Below are 19,943 nucleotides of genomic sequence, written 5' to 3' on the forward strand. Positions count from 1 at the left end.
CATATGGTAAATAACAAATAGAAGTCTATAATAAAATATTTTTCTGCTTTTCTATATGTGCACATTTTAAGTTATGTCCTTAATAGAAGTCTATAATAATTTTTTTTTTTTTTTTAAGTACTCGCAGGTACTGTGAGTTATAAGCTGGATGCAAACGTTCTTAACCAAATAAAGTTCTCTTAGCTAGTTGGTATATTAAAGAAGTTTTCTCTTATTGATTTATATAAAAGTTGGGAAATCTATGTACGAACCGACCTTAGCTCAGTTGGTAGAGCGGAGGACTGTAGTGGGTAACACCTGTCAGATAATCCTTAGGTCGCTGGTTCGAATCCGGCAGGTCGGACTTTTTTGTTTTTTCCTTCATTTTCTAATACACGGTAGATACAAAATTACTTTCAAGCTTTCCAAGGATAAGAATTTTAGCAAACACAAAAATCCAATGTTAAAGAGTTCATATTTTTTTTTTCTCCATCTTCTTTTCAAGGCAGACAATTCAATTCAATTCAACTTCTACTCAAAATGAGAACTTGTAGGTATTCAAGGGTCATTTCTAATATAATATAAATTTTCAGTGATAATTAAATTTTCTATAATTGATAATTAAATTTTTTTTTATAACACATTTCATATAGTTCACGCATCACATAAGGTCATAGAGTTATCAATTTACATTATATGTAGTTGATAAAGTATAATAAACAATATAATTCAAGTAAAAAAAGGCGAAAACACTATTTTGGTCCCTACATTTTGGAGTCATAGTCAATTTGGTCCCTGATATTTTCAACGTGCACTCAATTTAGTCTCTACCATTAACTCATTAACGAAAAATGTATACGTGGCAAACGGTATGCACGGTTGGCATACTTAAAGCTTAGGTGGCAACTAAAATAATAATATAAAATGACACATCAGCATATGAGCAAAAATAATAATTTATCAATTTAAAGAAATTAAAAAAAATTGAAAGAAAAAACATGAATTCAGATCTGTTGTTGAACATAAACCCAGAGCCCAGAAAAATTAAATCCATGAATCTCAGCTCTTCAATCCATGTTGGAAACAGAAACCTAAAAAGAAGGCAAAGAGGAGTAGACGAAGATGAAGATCAAGGTGAAGGTTTGTGGGTTAATTTGGTCCGAATTGCATGGAATTGCGACCTAAATGCTGGGTTCTTGCATTCATCATTTTGCACCACCAACCAGCCACATTTAAAAGAATTTCACCCCTTAAAAAAGTAAAACTAAAAAGCCCAGCACCTTACTATTAAAATTTAAAACATTGGGTTTATATTATCAAACACATGAACTAATGGATCTCAACCATCCAAACAAATTCAAATTGCATACACTTAAAAACCCACAAACAAATATTCAAAATTTTTTATTGAATCCCCCTATTTTCGCATTATTATTAGCAAAATATAAAAGACCTTGGGTTTGAAGAGTTTGGATTTAACACTTTTTTTTTTTATAAATTTTTTTAATGTTTTGGTTTGTGGGAGAGAGTAACAGTTTTGAATTTTAAATACGAGGAGAGAGTATGAGTGGGTAGAAATAGATTTTAGCTAAAGAGTTTGGAGTCAGAGGTTTTAAGAAGTTGTAAGATCACCTTGTTCTTCATCTTCGTCTATTCTTTCTTCGCCTTCTTCTTCTTTTAGACTTCAGCTTCCAACTTGAATTAAAGAGATGAGATTTGTGGACTTGATTTGGGTTTAATTTTTTTTGGGTTTTGACTGTGTTCATGTTTAACAATAGATCTAAATTCATGTTTTTTCTTTTAATTTTTTTAGTTTCTTTAAATTGATAAATTATTATTTTTGTACATATGATGATGTGTCATTTTATATTATTATTTTAGTTGCCACCTAAGCTTTAAGTATGCCAACCATGCATACCGTTTGCCACGTATGCATTTTCTGTTAGTGAATTAACGGTAGGGACCAAATTGAGTGGAAGTTGAAAATATCAGGGACCAAATTGATTGCTACCAAAATGTAGGGACTAAATTAATTATGACTTCAAAATGTAAGCACCAAAATAGTATTTTCGCCTTTAAAAAATAGTATATAAATTTTGTTTATAAGCTTACCAATTTTAATAGGAAAACACCTGAACATTGAGAAAAATTTAGTATATTAAATAAATAATGCGGAAGAAGATAGTGTCGGTTAGAAATATGATAAAAAAAGTGAAGAAGAAATATTGTGGTTTTGTAGTTTGAGGGATTTAATATTATTATAATTTTTCCTTATACATTCCACACCATTGGGACGAGAAAGAGGAACAAATAAAGAAGTTTTTTCGTGCGGTGTAATTAGTTATAGGGGTTTTTTATTTTATTTTATTTTATTTTATGAGAGGTGGATAGTTTTTTTTTTTTTAATAGAATGTGAGATAGTTTATATATGTGTGTGTGTGTGTGTAGAACATGGGGTAGTTTTTTTTTTGGTAAAGTGGAATGTATTAAACAAACTAAGAAGAACAAAACAACTTAGGACCAAGCCTGTTCAGGTACAACCCTTTAAAGTCAGAATCTAACAGTTTAACTAAGTCCACAAGCGGACACATGAACATAACAAAATCCATGGCTTGAAGACTACCTAAACGAGCAAGACCATCAGCGCACCTATTGGCTTCACGATAACAATGCCTAAGGCGAATCTGGGGGATCCGAGACACCAAGAGCCTGCAATCATCCATGAGAGGGGATACAAATACATTAGAGTAATTCATATTGGAAATGACATCCACAATAGCTTTAGCATCTATCTCTACTTCTACTCAGCAAAATTGTAACTGAGACACAGATTAAGCCCATCACGAGGAGCCCAAAGTTCAGCAAGAAAGCTGGTAGTCGATCCAATCTTGCGCACAAAGCCCACTATCCAATTCCCTTCTTCATCTCGAATTAAACCCCCTCCCACTGCTTGGCCCGAATTGCCAAGTGAGGATCCATCTGTGTTCAATTTTACCCATCCATTTGCTGGCTTACACCAATGGACAGGTTTATATATTCAAATGGTAGCTTCCTTATGAGGGCCAGCAAAGAAATTATATTCTACGACCCTTCGAGAAATTTCCTTAGCTAAGTTATGATTCGGCCTTTGCTCCTTGAACACTACCTAGTTTCTGTGCTTCCAAATAAGCCATATAGCAAAGAGAAACATAGTACACCATGGAATAGCATGACAACCAATTACCTGCTACTTGGTGCCATTCTCCTCCAGCCACTCCTGAAGGTTGTTGCTAAAGAAGGACCTATTAACCCGATTCTCACCCAACTAGTTCCATATGTGCTTAACCACATTACAATCACGAAGAGCATGAAGAATAGATTCGCTAGATGAATGACAGAAAGGGCAATGGGTGTCAAGAAGCATACCCCTACGATTGAGACACTCTTTCACTCCAATGCTTTCATGGTAATGCAGCCACACAAAGGATTGGATCCCAGGTAACACCTTAGACTTCCATATCCACATAGCTCTAAAGGAATCGACATTAACCTTGTCAGTAGCTATCTTGTAAGCTGAGCCGAGATTAAACATGCCATTATCCGATTCCTTCCAAGTCAACTTGTCCTCCCCACGGGATGCCATAGCAAACAGAATGGCTTAAAGGTCCTGCCTAACTGAATCCGGGAACTCAAAAGAAGTAATAGACCAATCCCACCCATTAGCGGATACAACATCTTTAACCTTCAAATTCATCAACTCACTAGAAACAGGGCCATGTATGATCTGCCTTAAAGCTTCAAGCTTCGACCAATTGTCAAACCAAAAGTTAAGGTTACTCTCCCTACCACAAGTCCACCTAACCCCCTTTTGGAAGATCTCTGTCCCCTTTTTCATAGCTGTCCAAACCCTCGAGCACGGGAGCTTATCCCTATTTCTAGAGGTCAATCTTCAAGTGCTGCAATATTTTCCTTTCAGCACTTTTACCCATAAAGACTCCCCTTCTATTTGGAATCTCCAATTTAACTTAGCTAGAAGGGCCAGATTCCTTCCCTTGGCAGATTGAATACCCAATCCCCCCTCTTCCTTTGGATTTGTGACTTTACTCCAACCCACCTAATGCATTTTTTTCACCGAGTCAGTTGAGCCCCATAAGAAATTCCTATTAACTCGATCGATGCCTTCTATGATCTTGTTAGGTAGATGAGCACACTACATTACATAGTTCGGTATGGTGGACGACACATGCTTAACAAGGATTGATCTAACCGCCAAAGACAACAAATTCGCCTTCCAACCTGCCAACTTCTGTTTAACTCGCTCAAGAACAAAATTGAAGTCCTGTAAAGAGGACCCAGGATGCTTGAGGGGAATACCGAGGTACTTCCCTAGATTGGGCGTGGATTGGAAACCCAAAATATCACATAGCTCTTCCCTCCTATCCCTGTCAACATTTAGGGAGAAGTAGACCCTAGATTTAGCCCCACTGACTGACTAATCTGATCTACTATAGAACATATCTAGCACCTCCCTTATTACAGCACAATTCTCCTTATTAGCTTTGGCAAAAAGAACCAAGACATCCGCAAAGAAAAGATGAGAGAAAGCCATGCCATTCTTTGATGCCTTAACCAGCTTCCAACTCTTTGTGCTACATTTTTCTTCAATGAGCTGGCTTAGGAAGTCCATACAGAGGATGAATATATATAGGGAAAGAGGATCACATTGTCTAAGGCCCCTTGAAGGCAAAATCTAATCTAGAGCTCCCCCATTCACCACAATGGAGGTGGAAACCGTCGACACACAACTCATCATCAACTTTATAAAATTATGAGGAAGGTTTACTCTAATTAATATTTCTCTAATAAAGCTCCACTCAAACTTATTATAAGCTTTTTCCAGGTCAATTTTAATTGCCATAAAACCAATCCCTCCCTTCTTCCTACTGATTATGTGAACAAGTTCTTGAACAATAATGACATTATCCGTTCCTCTTCTTCCAGACAAAAAAGCAGATTGGTAAGGAGATATGAGTTTACCAAGAAAAGGCCTAAGGCAGGCAACCAAGATTTTGGATACAATCTTGTACACTGTGTTACACAGACTAATAGGGCAGTAATTACTAAGTGTTTCCAGACCAGGAGTTTTTAGGATAAGCGTGATGGAAGTCCTATTTAACTCCTCAAGGACTTCCTTAGCAGCAAATATCTTCTTGACTTCTTTCATCACTAAGTTGCCTACTATAAGCCAAAAGCGTTGGAAAAAAACCTGCGTGAAGGCCATTGGGGCCTGGGGCTTTAAAGGCTTTAAAAGACCACAAACCCACATTTATCTCATCATCTGAGACACCTCTAACAATACTATCCCACTCTTCATTGGATAACCGGGCTTGCCAGGCAGAGCCAGCCAGGACCATAAGGGCAGAGTAGCTATGGGATGTGGTATATAGATCAGAAAAACCATTTCGAATAACCTCCTTAACTACCACTTCATCATGCACCTAGTCCCCGATATTGGACATGATAGCCGTAATGGAATTCCTCTTCCTTTTAACCAGCATTGAAATATGGTAGAAGGACATATTCCTATCTCCTAACAACATCCAGTTGACTCTGGATTTAAGCACCCACAATTCTTCCTCTTGGTCCAGAACGCTACATAAGTCTGCTTGAAGATTCCTCTCCAACTCCACTAGAGAAACCGAAGGAGATGCAGCTAAATCTCTCTAGATTCCACCTAATCTCGCCATAATTATTTTCTTCTTCTCAAAAATGTTGCCAAAGTGCTCCTTATTCCATTCTAAGGCAACATGAGAGAACTTATTGATGGCTCCCTGGAGACTAGGGGCCCATGGCCAAGCATTCTGGACAACTTAGGGAAAATAAGGGTCCGATAGCCAGAAACTTTGAAACCTGAAGAGCCTATTCTGCCTTGCCCAGGTAGTAGGATTTGTATCAAGTAAAATTGGACTATGATCGGAATGGCATCTAGTCAGATGAGTCACTCTGGCGTCAGTATACATGGTACACCAATTTGTGCTGACAAAGAATCTATCAATTCTTTCTTGGATGAGCACATGAGCATCTCTTTTATTAGTCCACGTGAATCTAGAACCCGAAAACCCCAAATCCACCATATTACATTTGTCTAGGCATTCTTTCAGAATGAGTGACCAACTGATGCTCACCTCTCTACCACCCAGCTTATCCGCACTATTAAGGGGTTCGTTAAAGTCCCCTGCAATAACCTAGGGCATGCTATGCAACTCCGCAGTATGCATCAAGTTATTCCATAAGATTGTTCTCTCAGCAAATCTAGGACTAGCATATATAGCTGAAAATAACCAGGAAAGGTTAAAAGCTCGTACCTTAACAGTGACATGGATTTCTTGTTTAGTTTTGGCCAATGGGGCAACCTTCACCTGATCAGCATTCCACATCAACCATAAACCCCCAAAATATCCAACTGTATCCATATGAATCGCTCCATCAAACGGCAAACGATCTGTAATATTCTTAGCTCTCTCCCTTCCGAGACGAGTTTCCATAACCACAAACACAGCTGGATCGTGAACACGCACCAACTTCCTCACATGATTTTGAAAATTGGGCTTCAGAGTGCCCCTACTATTCCAAATCATGGGTAGTTTTGGTTGTGTAGATAGGGTAGTGGAATTGTGTGTGTGTGTGTGTGTGTGTATCTACTTGTTTTTAAGGGGAAAATCTATCTATACCATCTAGTGCGGAGTTTTTACCTTATAGGTTTTTTGTTTTTAATTTTTGCCTATTTAGTCTCTACTTATATATATATATATATATATATAAGAAAGATGTGTGATCTATTTAGTATCTACTATCTAGTATTTACGGTTTTAACCTCATTAGGTTTTTTGTTTTTAATTTTTGCCTATTTAGTCTCTACTTATATATATATATATATATATATAAGAAAGATGTGTGATCTATTTAGTATCTACTATCTAGTATTTACGGTTTTAACCTCATTTTTTATGTTTTAAGAATAATAATAAGTTAATTAAATTAAGGGTATTTTTGAAAGTAAAAAGGGAAATATCTAACTTTTTAAATCATTTTAATATATAAAGATGAATATATTTCCATTTTTTTATCAAAAAAATTTATAACTATTCCAATTGGATTAACAATTTGATATAATTATCATGCAAAATTTTTAAGAGGGCATCCTTTCTCACTTTTTTTAAAGAGAGTTTTAACCTATGACGTCCACTCCTGATGATAGATTTTTATTATCAGACTAAGACACCAATCAGTTTTTGGTGTAAGCGAAGATTGAATTCCAAATCTCTTATTCAACCATCAAAGACTTTACCAGTTGAGCTAATTGAAACCCACCTTTCTCACATTATTTGTCAACATACAACTATTATAACTATTATATGTAACAAATTATAAGTGGTAGATTCTTGTGAAAGTGATTGTCAACTAGTTGCAGTCTATTACATAAAATAGTTGTAAAAAATGATGTGGTAAATGTTGTGGCCCTCAAATAACTTATCAGTATAAGTTAGGTTAGGTTGTAAACCAGTTTACTAAATGGGTTGGATACGCATGTTACATTGTTACCCACTTCACTTAGGCCAAAATTGGTATTTATCCCTAATTTGAAAACTATGTGGCAAAATGCCCTTGTTTCGAAAAAATTTAGCAAAATGTCCCTATTTTTTGGAACTTGATTTTGTTAAAATCGAGTTAAATGTAAAATGTCGAATTCTGCCACTTAATTTTTTTTGAAAATTTAAGTGAAATTCGACATTACTAAAGTTAAGTTCTATTTAAAAATACACAAAAAACTTGATTTTGAGAATATCCAGTTTTACAAAGAACTAAAATCGAGTTTTAAAACATAGACATTTTGCTAAATAATCTCAAAACATAGGCATTTCACTACATAGTTTTCAAATTAGGAGTAAATACCCATTTCCTCCCTCCCCTCAAACCAAACCAACCCAGTATGCTAGAATCATTGACGTTTGTAAAAAGATCCCATATATTTGTTTTGGCACATTTCAAACCCAAACGTGACCAATAATTTGACCTATTAGGGAGTCCTACTTTAGCTTATCTGATTCCTTCTTCTTTTTTTTCTTTTTCTTTTTTGTTGTTGGAGAAGAGGCAAGTAGACTTGTCGGATTCTAAGCATAAGCGAAACCAACATCATGCAACTTCTGTGTACAAGGAACTTTGCAAGGAATTTTACAAGGAAATTTTTTAAAACATACAAATTCTGGATATAGTCATTTGAAAGGAAACTGCAATTTAACACATAATTTAATACAAAATTGTGGGCCTTTGATTGCTAACCCCAGGTTATGTATGGATCTAAAGCTGCAGCTAAACATATAAATCAAATAGATTTTTTCTTTTTGTGTTTATGGCTGTCATCACCATCTTTGCCCTCACTCTTAATCCCACCTTTACGAGCTCTTTTTGGTGCCTGAGACCAAATTAATGCAAATCCATTAGCAACTATTTCCACAATGCCTATCCATGTAGTAACTTTTGGTAGTACTAATTAATTACCATTCGTAGCTAAAATAAATTTAAAAAATTTGGCAAGATATCATCCTTGATTTCTTAGTATTACTGTCAATAGTTAATCAAATATTAAAATTGGCATAAGCTAGGTATCAGCTAAGTAAAAGAAGCGAAAATACCTCAGCTGAGAATGTCTTGAGAGGGTCTTTACTTTTTCTAAATTTTTTCCTAGATCCCTCACGACGCATAGATTTGTTATTTCCCATTGCAGCCCTAGAAAGCTTAACAAGTTTGCTGGCTTCTTGGGTTTTTGGGTCCAATAGGTAGTCAGGCACATCACGTAGGTGAGGAGCAGGGGGCTTCTTACTGAGAGCTTTGTCATGTTTCAATAGATCTGCTCAAAATTGAATTTGAATTCTTGAAATTTAGTCACGCAAACTGGAAATATTAAATAAGCAATGTAGACATCCAACCAATAAATTTCATTACCTAAGTCCCTTGGATTAACATCAAAATGAGCTTTTAATCTAAAAACACAGAAGCAGATCATCAGAAAGAAAATCAGAATCACTTATCCAAAAAAAGAAAGAAAATCAGAATAATATATGTGAAAAAAGAGGTTAATGTGCAATTAAGACAAGGCTGGAAAGCTTTGAACAAAAGATACAAGTTAAACTACTGTGCCATAATAAAAACCAGAAATATTTGAAAAACAAAGATTGAAGTCAGATGCAAGTTATGAGCCTCACGGTTGTCAAAGACTAGATTTGATTATTTTAACATGTTGTAGAATTATTTAGCAAAAGATTTGGTGAAAACAGAAATCCTAGTCTCAAGAAGAGCAATAATTGGTATGTACTCACTTTTCCGAGTTAAGAATTTCCTTCTTCAAATCCTGAAATCTTGCCTCCTTCACAGCAACTTTTGTCACACTCTTTGCAATGTCCTGTAAAAGTCACCATTTCCAATCAATCATTTTTGTTTTCCTTTAGCAACCATTTAGCCAAATTTTCCACACATACCCTAACTCCCTCCCATTGGATAAGGAATTTTTTAAAATTAAAAAAATAAATAAACACTCATCTACAAGAGTATAACTAGAATCTCTACGTACTTCCTCCATAAGGAATAGAACATCAAGTTATCCATGGAACTGTCCCAAAACACACACATGCACAAAAAAGAAATACAACCAGAAAACTATGCTTGTTTGTGGAATTGGTAAAAAGAAAAACAAAAGAGGAAACAATGTCCACGACAGTAGAAGATGAGCTAGCAACTCAATTTTCATATGGGCAGAACAAGTAACTGCCTACGACAGGGTATATTTACTCTCTTTCATTAGAAAAGCATCATTATTGTCCATTTCTCATGATCTATTTTTTTTTTGTTGTGGAGGGGGGGAGGAAGGACAGAAAAGTTCCAAAGTTGAAATTGGTGCTACAAAATTTATCATGTCAAAACTGTAAAGCTAATATTGCTACAAAAAATGTATATACCAAAAAACAGATTTAAGGCATCACCGTTTTTGTAAGACTGTCAACCAAGTATTTTTATTAAATAATCTGTGAGAAAAAAAAATAGTTGAACAATCACCTCAGCTCGGTATCGTAAAGATTCCACTGCATTTTTGGAGAGTAAAGAAAATGGAGAAATTAAGTTTGAGTCTTTGTTTTCATCATCTCCCAAAACAGATTTTATTTCTTCAAAAATTTCCATCTCATCTGGAGAAACCTGTAAAAAGAACAAATATTAGAATTACTGAAGGCACAGGCACTGCTACCAACAAAGAGATTCTAATCTAATCATCTTCATCTCCAGTGGGAGTAACAGAAGATGGCCTCAGGTTCAATAGCAAACCCTCATAACTTGGTTGTGGTTGTACCTTAGGTGTTCAAGCTTTACATTACCAACCTAGAAGACTAGAACACCATCCCTAATTTATATATACTTTGAGGGGGGGGCGGGGCGGGGCGGGGGAATGTCATGCATGATCCAATTATCAAGTATACGTAATATGATCATACAAGGAGACAGATAGTGATTATGCTTGGAATATCCTACATGAAATTGCTTGATAAAAACTCACAAGAGAGACAGAAGCACCAGTACTATACGCTCTTCCAGTGCGTCCAATTCGATGAACATATCCAGCAGCACTTTCAGGCATTTCAAAATTTATAACCTGATAAAAGAAGATAAAGAGAAGAAAAAGAAAAATGAGGCAGTGCCAGTGTTGATAAATGGCATACTAATTAACCTTCAAAAAAAATGGCAAACTAGCCTAACACAACATCTCCCAAATAAATAATCTTTTTGTAACAAAAGGTAATTTTATTCAAAGAATTTCCCAAGTGAATCATAAGAGGATACAACAAGAAGGAACAGCTTAAGCACAATTAGAAACAACAAACACCATACCCAATAGAAAAGCAAGCAAAAACATAAAACAAGGACCTTTGTATATTAAACCTCAAAAGTTCATAACAACATCCATTCTCAAGCTGAGGTAATTGAATAATCAGACCTCCTTTCTGCCAGATTATTCAGAAGGATACAAATTGGTTATATGATTTCGAGAAAAATGGACTTGGGGGCTAACCATGAGTTAGGAACAGAAAGCCTTCAGGTATTTCATAATACTTAATGGGGATGGTAAAATTTCATATGCTTGCAACTCCAACTCAACATATATATGATCTAACCACTCCAAGGGTAACTCATTTGAAGTATGAAACTTACTAGGACTCATTAATAAAAGAATGTGCCAATATGATTTTTCTTTTTTTAAATACATATCTTCAAACTAGTTTAATATCTGGTTTCATGTGCTTTGATTTTTTAAAGAAGTATATCTCACCACAGATATTCATATGTTTTACATGTAGAGTTGTAGACAAAATCAAAGCCTTAATAGTGTTTAGAGTTGCAAGAGAACATTAAGCTCACAGGTATGAAATCCCAAAAACTGCAAGGTCCAATCTCAATTACAAAATTATAGCCAGAATAATGACAGCAATAAAACACCAAGACTTCAGATAAAGATGCATACACGCAACAAATCATTCACATACCGTGTGTACATTTTTGAAATCAATACCCCTCACTACTCCAAATTCTGAGTCCAATTTTTTCTTGGCATGCTTTCTAGACTTTCTTCGTTCAGCATTACTCTCCCTATTGGTTTCTTCCTTCTCTTTTGTTTGGCTATCATCAGTTGCAATTAAATAATCAAAAAGCCCAGCATTGAATTCCTGATTACAAAGCCAGCAAAATTCAATAATTTTTGAGTAATTATAATCATTAAACCCTTCACCAAGGATAATGTAAACCATCATTCTCAAATTGATTGCTAGGCTAGTGATAACCTAGAAGCAGTACCATAATTTTTTTTTTTTTTTTAATTACAATGTTGCATTATAAATGAGTATAAAAGCAGACCTCAAGAATATGGAGACGAGAATTTTGTGGCAACTCAGCATTTAAAACAGCAGACTTGATTCCAAACTGTAGCAAAAAATTTAAATGGGTTACGGAAGGCAAAAATTGAAACACAGAAAAAGAATATGAGGTTTGACATACTGATAGCAAAAACAGAACATGTAAGTATTAGTGGATCAACTTGAAGGGGAAGCAAAATCAGTCAGATCTCTCTTCCATTTTTTTTTTTTTTTTGGGTGCAGATATAAACAGTGAGAAAAGTGCAGCAAACAAAACAAAGTGAGCAACAGCATTTTAGACAGTAAATTATTGAAAAGAGAAATAAATAAACATTAAGATAAAATCATTCTTAGCCAAGACTGAATAAATTCTAGGTATTAGAGGTTCCACTCTTCCAGACAATATCTAACATCTAAGACAGAAACAGCTGCCTGTGTGTGAGAAGGTAAGTATTTTCTTGAGAAATAAAGGGGAGGGGAGGGGTGGGGGAATATATAATTATTAAGGATGTATCAAAAGGAGTCTGCATACCTTTTCCAGAAATAGTTTTAATCTATAACCCATGTCAATGGTATTAGTGAATACTAGAACTTTCTTTTGAACCAAATCCAACTTCAAGAGGGAAAGGATGTAAAGTAATTTATCACGATCGCTGCACGATATCTAGAAACATAAGAAAGAATGACATCAAACTCATTACTCAAAAAAACATAACTTCATTAATGAACATAACACAAATCCAGATAGATCAATGAAGCAACCAAGAAGTAATATACGCACAAAAAATCATGTCATGTTAAAAGTTAAGACTGCAAATTCACCTTGAAATTAAAAAAAAAAATGAGGCGTAATGATAAAAATAACAATAATAGCGACAATAATGATGACAACTTCTTTCCTTTCTATTAGTTATACATGCACCCAGTGGTATTGAACCCATGCCCTTACTCTCTGGACTGTTCTTAAGAAGGCAAGAGTGTCATTTGAGTTAGAACTCATTGATAACATAAAAAAAAATTAAAAAATAAAAAATAAAAAATAAAAAATAAATAAAAAAAATAAATAAAAAAAAAAAAAAAGGGAAATGACAAGTTATGCAACCATTTACTATATATGACCAGACAAATTAGTTTTCAATGAGGAATTTCATGATTGGATGGTCACGCAGTCAGTCAGTCATGGCTGACTGAAATAATCTTGCCTGCAATCTCTCAATTGTGTTAAGAAAAAAAGGGTGGGGGGGATTAAGACTTTGTACATCCCGACAAGAGGGCAGCAGTCCTAAAATATGTTAATTATGGCTGGATCATCAAAAGAAAACTACCCCAACATGCATCTATGCCGATGTGCTGAGTAATGCAATAAAAGTTAGCAAATGATAAAACGCCTCCCTGTTGTCAGGATCATTTATTAGTAAACCCCTTGACTTTTTGAATGTGACTAAACTACAACATCATGTTTTCCATCCAAATTGATGGAAAATGATTCAAATAAAATGACAAAAACGCCCATAACATAAAGAAATGGGTATATTGGTCATTCATTAAATCATTTTCTGTCAACTTGGATGAAAAACATGTACTTGGGAGCCGTGCATCAAAGGTGGAGACTGTCACTACAGATCAAGTCCAATTGGGTATTGGGGTAAGGGTTCAACTGTAGGTTGGTAAGGTACTTGGGATTCCTTTCTTGTAACCGCTTGATTTAATAATAGTGGAGTTTCGGGAGTGGTGACCTGAAAATCACCCGGTGGGGTTTTTGCCGTTAGGGTTTTCTCCATTCGTAAACAAATCACCGTGTCATTTATTTTTTCCTTTGCATATTTAGTATTTGGTGATTTGTTTGTGCTTCCACGTATTTGCATGTTAAATTGATTAATTAATAACTTGGCTAATTAATTAATTAATTAGGGTTAATCACAAGGGGTCATTCAGATTGTGACCTAACAGCAGCAAACAAATCAAAGTGAGCAACAGCATTTGAGACAGTAAATTATTGAAAAGAGAAATAAATAAACATTTAAGATAAAATCAGTATAGCCAAGACTGAATAAATTCTAGGTATTAGAGGTTCCATTCTTCCAGAAAATATCTAAAATCTAAGACAGAAACAGCTGCCTGTGTGTGAGAAGGTAAGTATTTTCTTGAGAAATAAAGGGGAGGGGAAGGGTGGGGGAATATATAATAATAAAAGGATGTATCGAAAGGAGTCTGCATACCGTTTCTAGAAATAGTTTTAATCTATAATCCATGTCAATGGTATTAGTGAATACTAGAACTTTCTTTTGTACCAAATCCAACTTCAAGAGGGAAAGGATGTAAAGTAATTTATCACGATCGCTGCACGATATCTAGAAACATAAGAAAGAATGATATGAAACTCATTACTCAAAACATAACTTCATTAATGAACATAACACAAATCCAGATAGATCAATGAAGCAACCAATAAGTAATATACGTACAAGGAGGTAAAGTGTAACATTTGAAAAGTCAGGAGGGTACACTGATAATGGTCCTAACTACAAGACGGTATTTTTTTTCATTTACCCTAAAAGGTATATTAAGAGTGCCCCTTATTCATACAAATGACATGATTCTCATGTGGGACAAATAGGTCCATGGTCAAGAGAGAATATCAATTAACAAAAGACTGATCATCTACAGAATCAATTTTGAAAGTCATAGCATGTTCAAGCCAGTTGAAAGATCTATTTAATGGATGTTTCAACTTTCAAGTTCCAATTACTAGAAATCTATAGAAGCAAGAAAATATTTGTCATTTACATTCTTAACTGAGACAAATTCTGCAAATAGAATTAGTTAAGTTGCAGAAAGTTGTGTAAGATGCACAAGATTACGCACTAATAGGTAGGTTGTTAAAATTGAAATTACATGCCATGCAATTAAATCAAAACTCAAGGCATAAAACTTCATAATAAATTTCGCAGCATTCTTATCTCATCAAGTACGAGAATTTCAAGTGAGCTATTGATGGATGTAGATTGAAGTACATCAGCTGAAAAGCATTTTGGTATACAAGCAGGGGTACAAACCAGAATATTAGGAGATCCTACTAATGCAGCCCGCTGCAATCAGTATTTAAAATCAGAAAACAGTCAGCAAGATAAGAATTAGCAAAACATCTTGGTATTGTATGGCCTACAACAACAAATGATAACGAGATAGGCATGTATAAGGGTGCATTCTTCTCGGAGTATGTGCATATGTACGTATAATTTTTCAGAATTAAAAGTAAATGGAGTGTTAAACAAACCAAATCAGAAGCAGTCATACTGCTCGTCAACTGTACAACTTTCAATTGAACTCTACATAATTCAATGAGAGATGAGACCTCTGTATAAACCTGGCAATACATGATACATTTTAGTTCACTGACGAAACAGTAAGGGAAATCGTTACAAATCAAACTCGAGATAATTAATTGTACCTGCTGAGATAGCTCTCGAGTTGGGACAAGAACAAATGCACTCGGAGCGAGCTTGTTTTTTGAACCAGAATCAGTAAACAGCTTTTGAAGCAATGGAAGGAGGTATGCAAAGGTCTTCCCAAGCAACCACATCCTTACCTTCCTAAAAGCACGACAAAATACAACAATCAACCAATGCCAAAAAAAGAAAAAAGAAAAAAGAAAATGATAATTGACACTTGACCCACCATTTGGTTCCCAAGCAAGAGCAACAAACAAAAAGAAAAATCAAATTTTGACACTGATATACCCTTCACCAATAAAATAATAATAATAAATTTAAATGCACCATAAATTATTTAGTAGCTTAAAACTAGCTTAAAACTTTTGTAGTCTTCCTACTAAAAAAAATTTCACTTTCTTTCAAGGTTCCAATGCTAAACACGATAACCAAAGTTGGAACCTTGAAAGCATAAGTGCAATTTGCTTTAAGTTTTCCTTCTTTTTAACCTTACTTGAAGTTTGAGTGGATTGTTGCTCATCCTTTATGTTGGAAATTTAGACCCCTTAAACACACAGATTGCGTAGCCTAGATTAATTAGCCAAGTTGTTACTTAGTCAAATTATGCAATTCTAGGTTAAAGCAATCAAATAATCATATCAAGATATAAAGCAGCGGAATAAAAAATAACACAAGATATGATCACCCAGGAAACCACTCGGTAAAAACCTGGGGAGGATTTGACCCACCGATCCTCAAGGCATAACAGAATTCACTATGAAAGAATTGAAGTTCTTACAGAAGGACTACAAGCTCCCCGCTCGACTTCCTAATGCTACCCACCAGTAAAACTTCCTGACACAACCACGCGCAGGCTCCGAATCCACGGACTACTTCTTTCTTGAATTCTTCAATCAGTTACAAGCTCCCCGCTTGCTTTTCTTTTTAAGTTCCAATGGTTGCAACTATAATGATCTTCAAGATGTTGAAATCATCTCTACCTTGAAAACCCTAAGTTTTGTGTAAAGGAAGTCTCCTCAAAGATCTCACACGAGATTCACACAAAACAGCAATGTATGAGCAACAAAGCAATATGGACAACCCTCAAAAACGTGGCTAGGGTTTAGTTTATATACCTAGGGTAAAAACACAAAACCCTAAACGTTTAATGAAGTAGAGCTGAGTTGGAAAATCTGCAGAAAATTCAACCTGTGCGATTTTCGATCGATCGAGTCTATTCTTCGATCGATCGAGCCAGGCCGAAAGTCCCAAGTACTTCTGTAGCCACTCGATTCCAACTTTACAATATTAAACCAACTTTGAGCAATTCTAAACAAGACTAAATACACTGTTTTGATCATGGTTTGCCAACATTACAAATTAGAGTTCTAAATACAAAAACTCCTAGACCTTAGAACCTAACACTTTATTTCCGGGAGAAAAATGGAAAATAATTAAAAAAAAAAGAAGAAGATTAAAATGCACAATAAATATTACAATTTTCCACATGGTAGTTGGCAAGTACTTTAGGTAAAACTGTAAAAGTGTAAAACCACTTTGAGCAGCTGAAGAGGAAAAATAAGTTGACGGAGTCCAAGTGAAGCTGGAAGACAGGCCCATTATGTGCAAGACCTGTTAAGGACGGACTCATCATGTATAGACTCAACCTGGATGAACCTGTTTGTCACGTGTCAGACAGAACCCCTAGATGGGAGTACTTGCAGCACACACCACAGAATCCCAAGGTAAATAGAATCCTAGCACAGGTAGGGTTCTAGAAGTCGCACGCATCAACAAAGATCTTCTCTATATGGAAAAGACTTGTCCATCACGTTTGGAACTCCTCAAGAGATTTCTACAAGGAAAAGACTTCGACTCCAAGAAAAAGAGGTCGACTTTCAATTACTATAAAAACCCCAATACCCTCACAAATCAAGGTACGCATAATTGACCCTCTCTAGCACTCTGGAATTGTAAAAGATTCTAACTTGACCTTCGGAGGGTATTTGGCCGGCACCACACCGGTGCTCTCTGTTTAGGTCTTTCTCCTTTCTCGTGTTATGTAGGCTGGGTTCTGAGCGTGCGAGTACGTGTGGCTCACTGGTGGTTTTTTGGACATCATCAGTTGGCGCCGTCTGTGGGAATGTCGATTCTTTGCGATTCATAAGCTCTATTATTGCTTCCCGACAGAGAGTTGCATGGTGCTCACTCACTCAATGGCAACAACAAACGACGTCCAAGGAGAGGAACCACCCACGACTGCCCTTAAGAGACAAGTCCAAACTCTCGCCGCAGCTGTGGAGCGTCTCACAANAATACTATTATCTGCTTAAGAATGAGATAGAGGTAAAAAGATACATAAATAAAACCCTGAAGTCAACTCACTGGACACACCCATGAGTGGTCAGGGAGGAAGGTAGTGGAAGAAAAAATGTGCTATAATAAACACAAACTACCTTTCATCACCAAAATAATTGAGATCACACTAGTATATATAAAAAAAAAAAATAAATAAAAACCTTGATGTAGCAGACATAAGAAGGCATTGACAGCGTCTAGGGATGTGAGCTGTAAAGGCTTTTATATCATCTTCGTAGCCATATGACAATAGAAGATCTGCCTGAAAATAAAAATAAGTTAATCAACTCCCCACAAGATAATAGTAAGATATTGTGTCTCAATGGTCAAGAGAGAATTCAATTAACAAAAGACTGATCATCTACAGATCAATTTTGAAAGTCATAGCATGTTAAGCCAGTTGAAAGAACTATTTAATGGATGTTCACTTTCAAGTTCCAATTACTAGAAATCTATAGAAGCAAGAAAATATTTGTCATTTACATTCTTAACTGAGACAAATCTGCAAAAGAATTAGTAAGTGCAGAAGTTGTGTAAGATGCACAGATTACGCACTAATAGGTAGGTTGTTAAAATTGAAATTACATGCCATGAATTAAATCAAACTCAAGATAAAACTTCATAATAAATTTCCAGCATTCTTACTCATCAAGTACAAGAATTTCAAGTGAGCTATTGATGGATGAGATTGAAGTACATCAGCTGAAAAGCATTTTGGTATACAAGCAGGGGTACAAACCAGAATATTAGGAGGTCCTACTAATGCAGCCCGCTGCATCAGTATTTAAAATCAGAAAAAGTCAGCAAGGTAAGAATTAGCAAAACATCTTGGTTTTGTATGGCCTACAAAAACAAATGATAACGAGATAGGCAGTATAGGGTGCATCTTTGGAGTATGTGTCATGTACTTGTATTTTTCAGAAATAAAAGTAAATGGAGTGTTAACAAACCAAATCAGAAGCAGTCATACTGCTCGTCAACTGTACAACTTTCAATTGAACTCTCATAATTCAATGAGAGATGAGACCTCTGTAAAACCTGGCAATACATGATACATTTTAGTTCACTGACGAAACAGTAAGGGAAATCTTACAAATCAAACTGAGATAATTAATTGTACCTGCTGAGAAGCTCTCGAGTTGGGACAAGAACAAATGCACTCGGAGCAGCTTGTTTTTGAACCAGAATCAGTAAACAGCTTTGAAGCAATGGAAGGAGGTATGCAAAGGTCTTCCCAAGCAACCACATCCTTACCTTCCTAAAAGCACGACAAAATACAACAATCAACCAATGCCAAAAAAAAAAAAAGAAAAAAGAAAATGATAATTGACATTGACCCACCATTTGGTTCCCAAGCAAGAGCAACAAACAAAAAGAAAAATCAAATTTTACACTGATATACCCTTCACCATAAAAATAATAATAAATTAATGCACCATAATATTTAGGTAGCTTAAAACTAGCTTAAACTTTTGTAGTCTTCCTACTAAAAAAATTTCACTTTCTTTTTCACCCAGTTTTCTCAACAGCTCAACAGAGGGTCATGTTATCACCATCAGCTATGACAGCTAAGAATAAACTAGAAAGCTAAAGTATTTGTTAAAAAAAGTCTGGTAAATTCAAAACTTTCCCAAAATTTTCTGAGCAGCCAAACAGAGTATAGACGAATTTAAAGAACTAGAAAGCATAGAAATTTAAGAATTAGTAAATAAAAAATTACTCACTAATATTAGAGAATAGCAACTTGCTGAATCGGAGTGGGCTTATCAATCCCCTTCTTGATGAGGGCACGAATAAGACGAGGGTCCAATCCTAACTCTTCGAAGCTTTTCTCTTCTTCTTCTTCTTTTTCTTCTTCTTCTTCTTCCTTGCTTTCAATCACTTTGGTGGTTTTTCCATTGTTTCAGCCATTGAAGTCCCACTTTTTGGCTGTCTCACAATGTTGATTTCTCTTTGTGATCGATAAACCCAAGATTAGGGTTTAGGAGTCAAAGAGGATCCACGTATCGGGTGGGTCGGGTTTTTCTAGTTTGAGAAATTTGGTGTGGGTTTAAGAATCCCACTCAGTTTTTTTTTTTTTTTTTTTTTTGAGAACATTCCCACTCAGTTAATAGGATCCAAACTGTGCAGCCAGCCCAAAAGGCCCATTAACTGAACTGTACCCTAATCCATTTTGCTTTTGAGTTGGGCTAGCATTGAACACGATGAATGGCAAACAAGTTGGGCATGACCGTAGTGATTT

General features: G+C 35.5%; 1 protein-coding gene and 1 non-coding gene across 2 annotated transcripts; one reads left to right on the forward strand and one right to left on the reverse strand.

Moving 5' to 3' along the window:
- Nucleotides 1–250: 250 nt before the first annotated feature.
- On the forward strand, nt 251–343 carry TRNAY-GUA (transfer RNA tyrosine (anticodon GUA)). The gene is made up of 2 exons: nt 251–287; nt 308–343. It is a non-coding gene; the product is annotated as a tRNA-Tyr (tRNA).
- A 7,784-nt stretch (nt 344–8,127) lies between these two features.
- LOC111989580 (DEAD-box ATP-dependent RNA helicase 16) lies at nt 8,128–19,724 on the reverse strand. Its single transcript, XM_065766603.1, is given in 17 exon segments — nt 8,128–8,431; nt 8,652–8,866; nt 8,962–8,999; nt 9,336–9,418; nt 10,069–10,206; nt 10,562–10,657; nt 11,547–11,726; nt 11,914–11,979; nt 12,445–12,576; nt 14,132–14,263; nt 14,849–15,001; nt 15,190–15,279; nt 15,364–15,484; nt 15,486–15,505; nt 18,257–18,267; nt 19,436–19,565; nt 19,568–19,724. Coding segments are annotated over 17 exon segments (1,740 nt in total). The 5' UTR covers nt 19,613–19,724; the 3' UTR covers nt 8,128–8,341.
- Between the last annotated feature and the right edge of the window lie 219 nt (nt 19,725–19,943).

Source organism: Quercus suber, unplaced genomic scaffold, assembly GCF_002906115.3.
Source record: "Quercus suber isolate HL8 unplaced genomic scaffold, Cork oak 2.0 scaffold_724, whole genome shotgun sequence".
NCBI lineage: Eukaryota > Viridiplantae > Streptophyta > Magnoliopsida > Fagales > Fagaceae > Quercus > Quercus suber.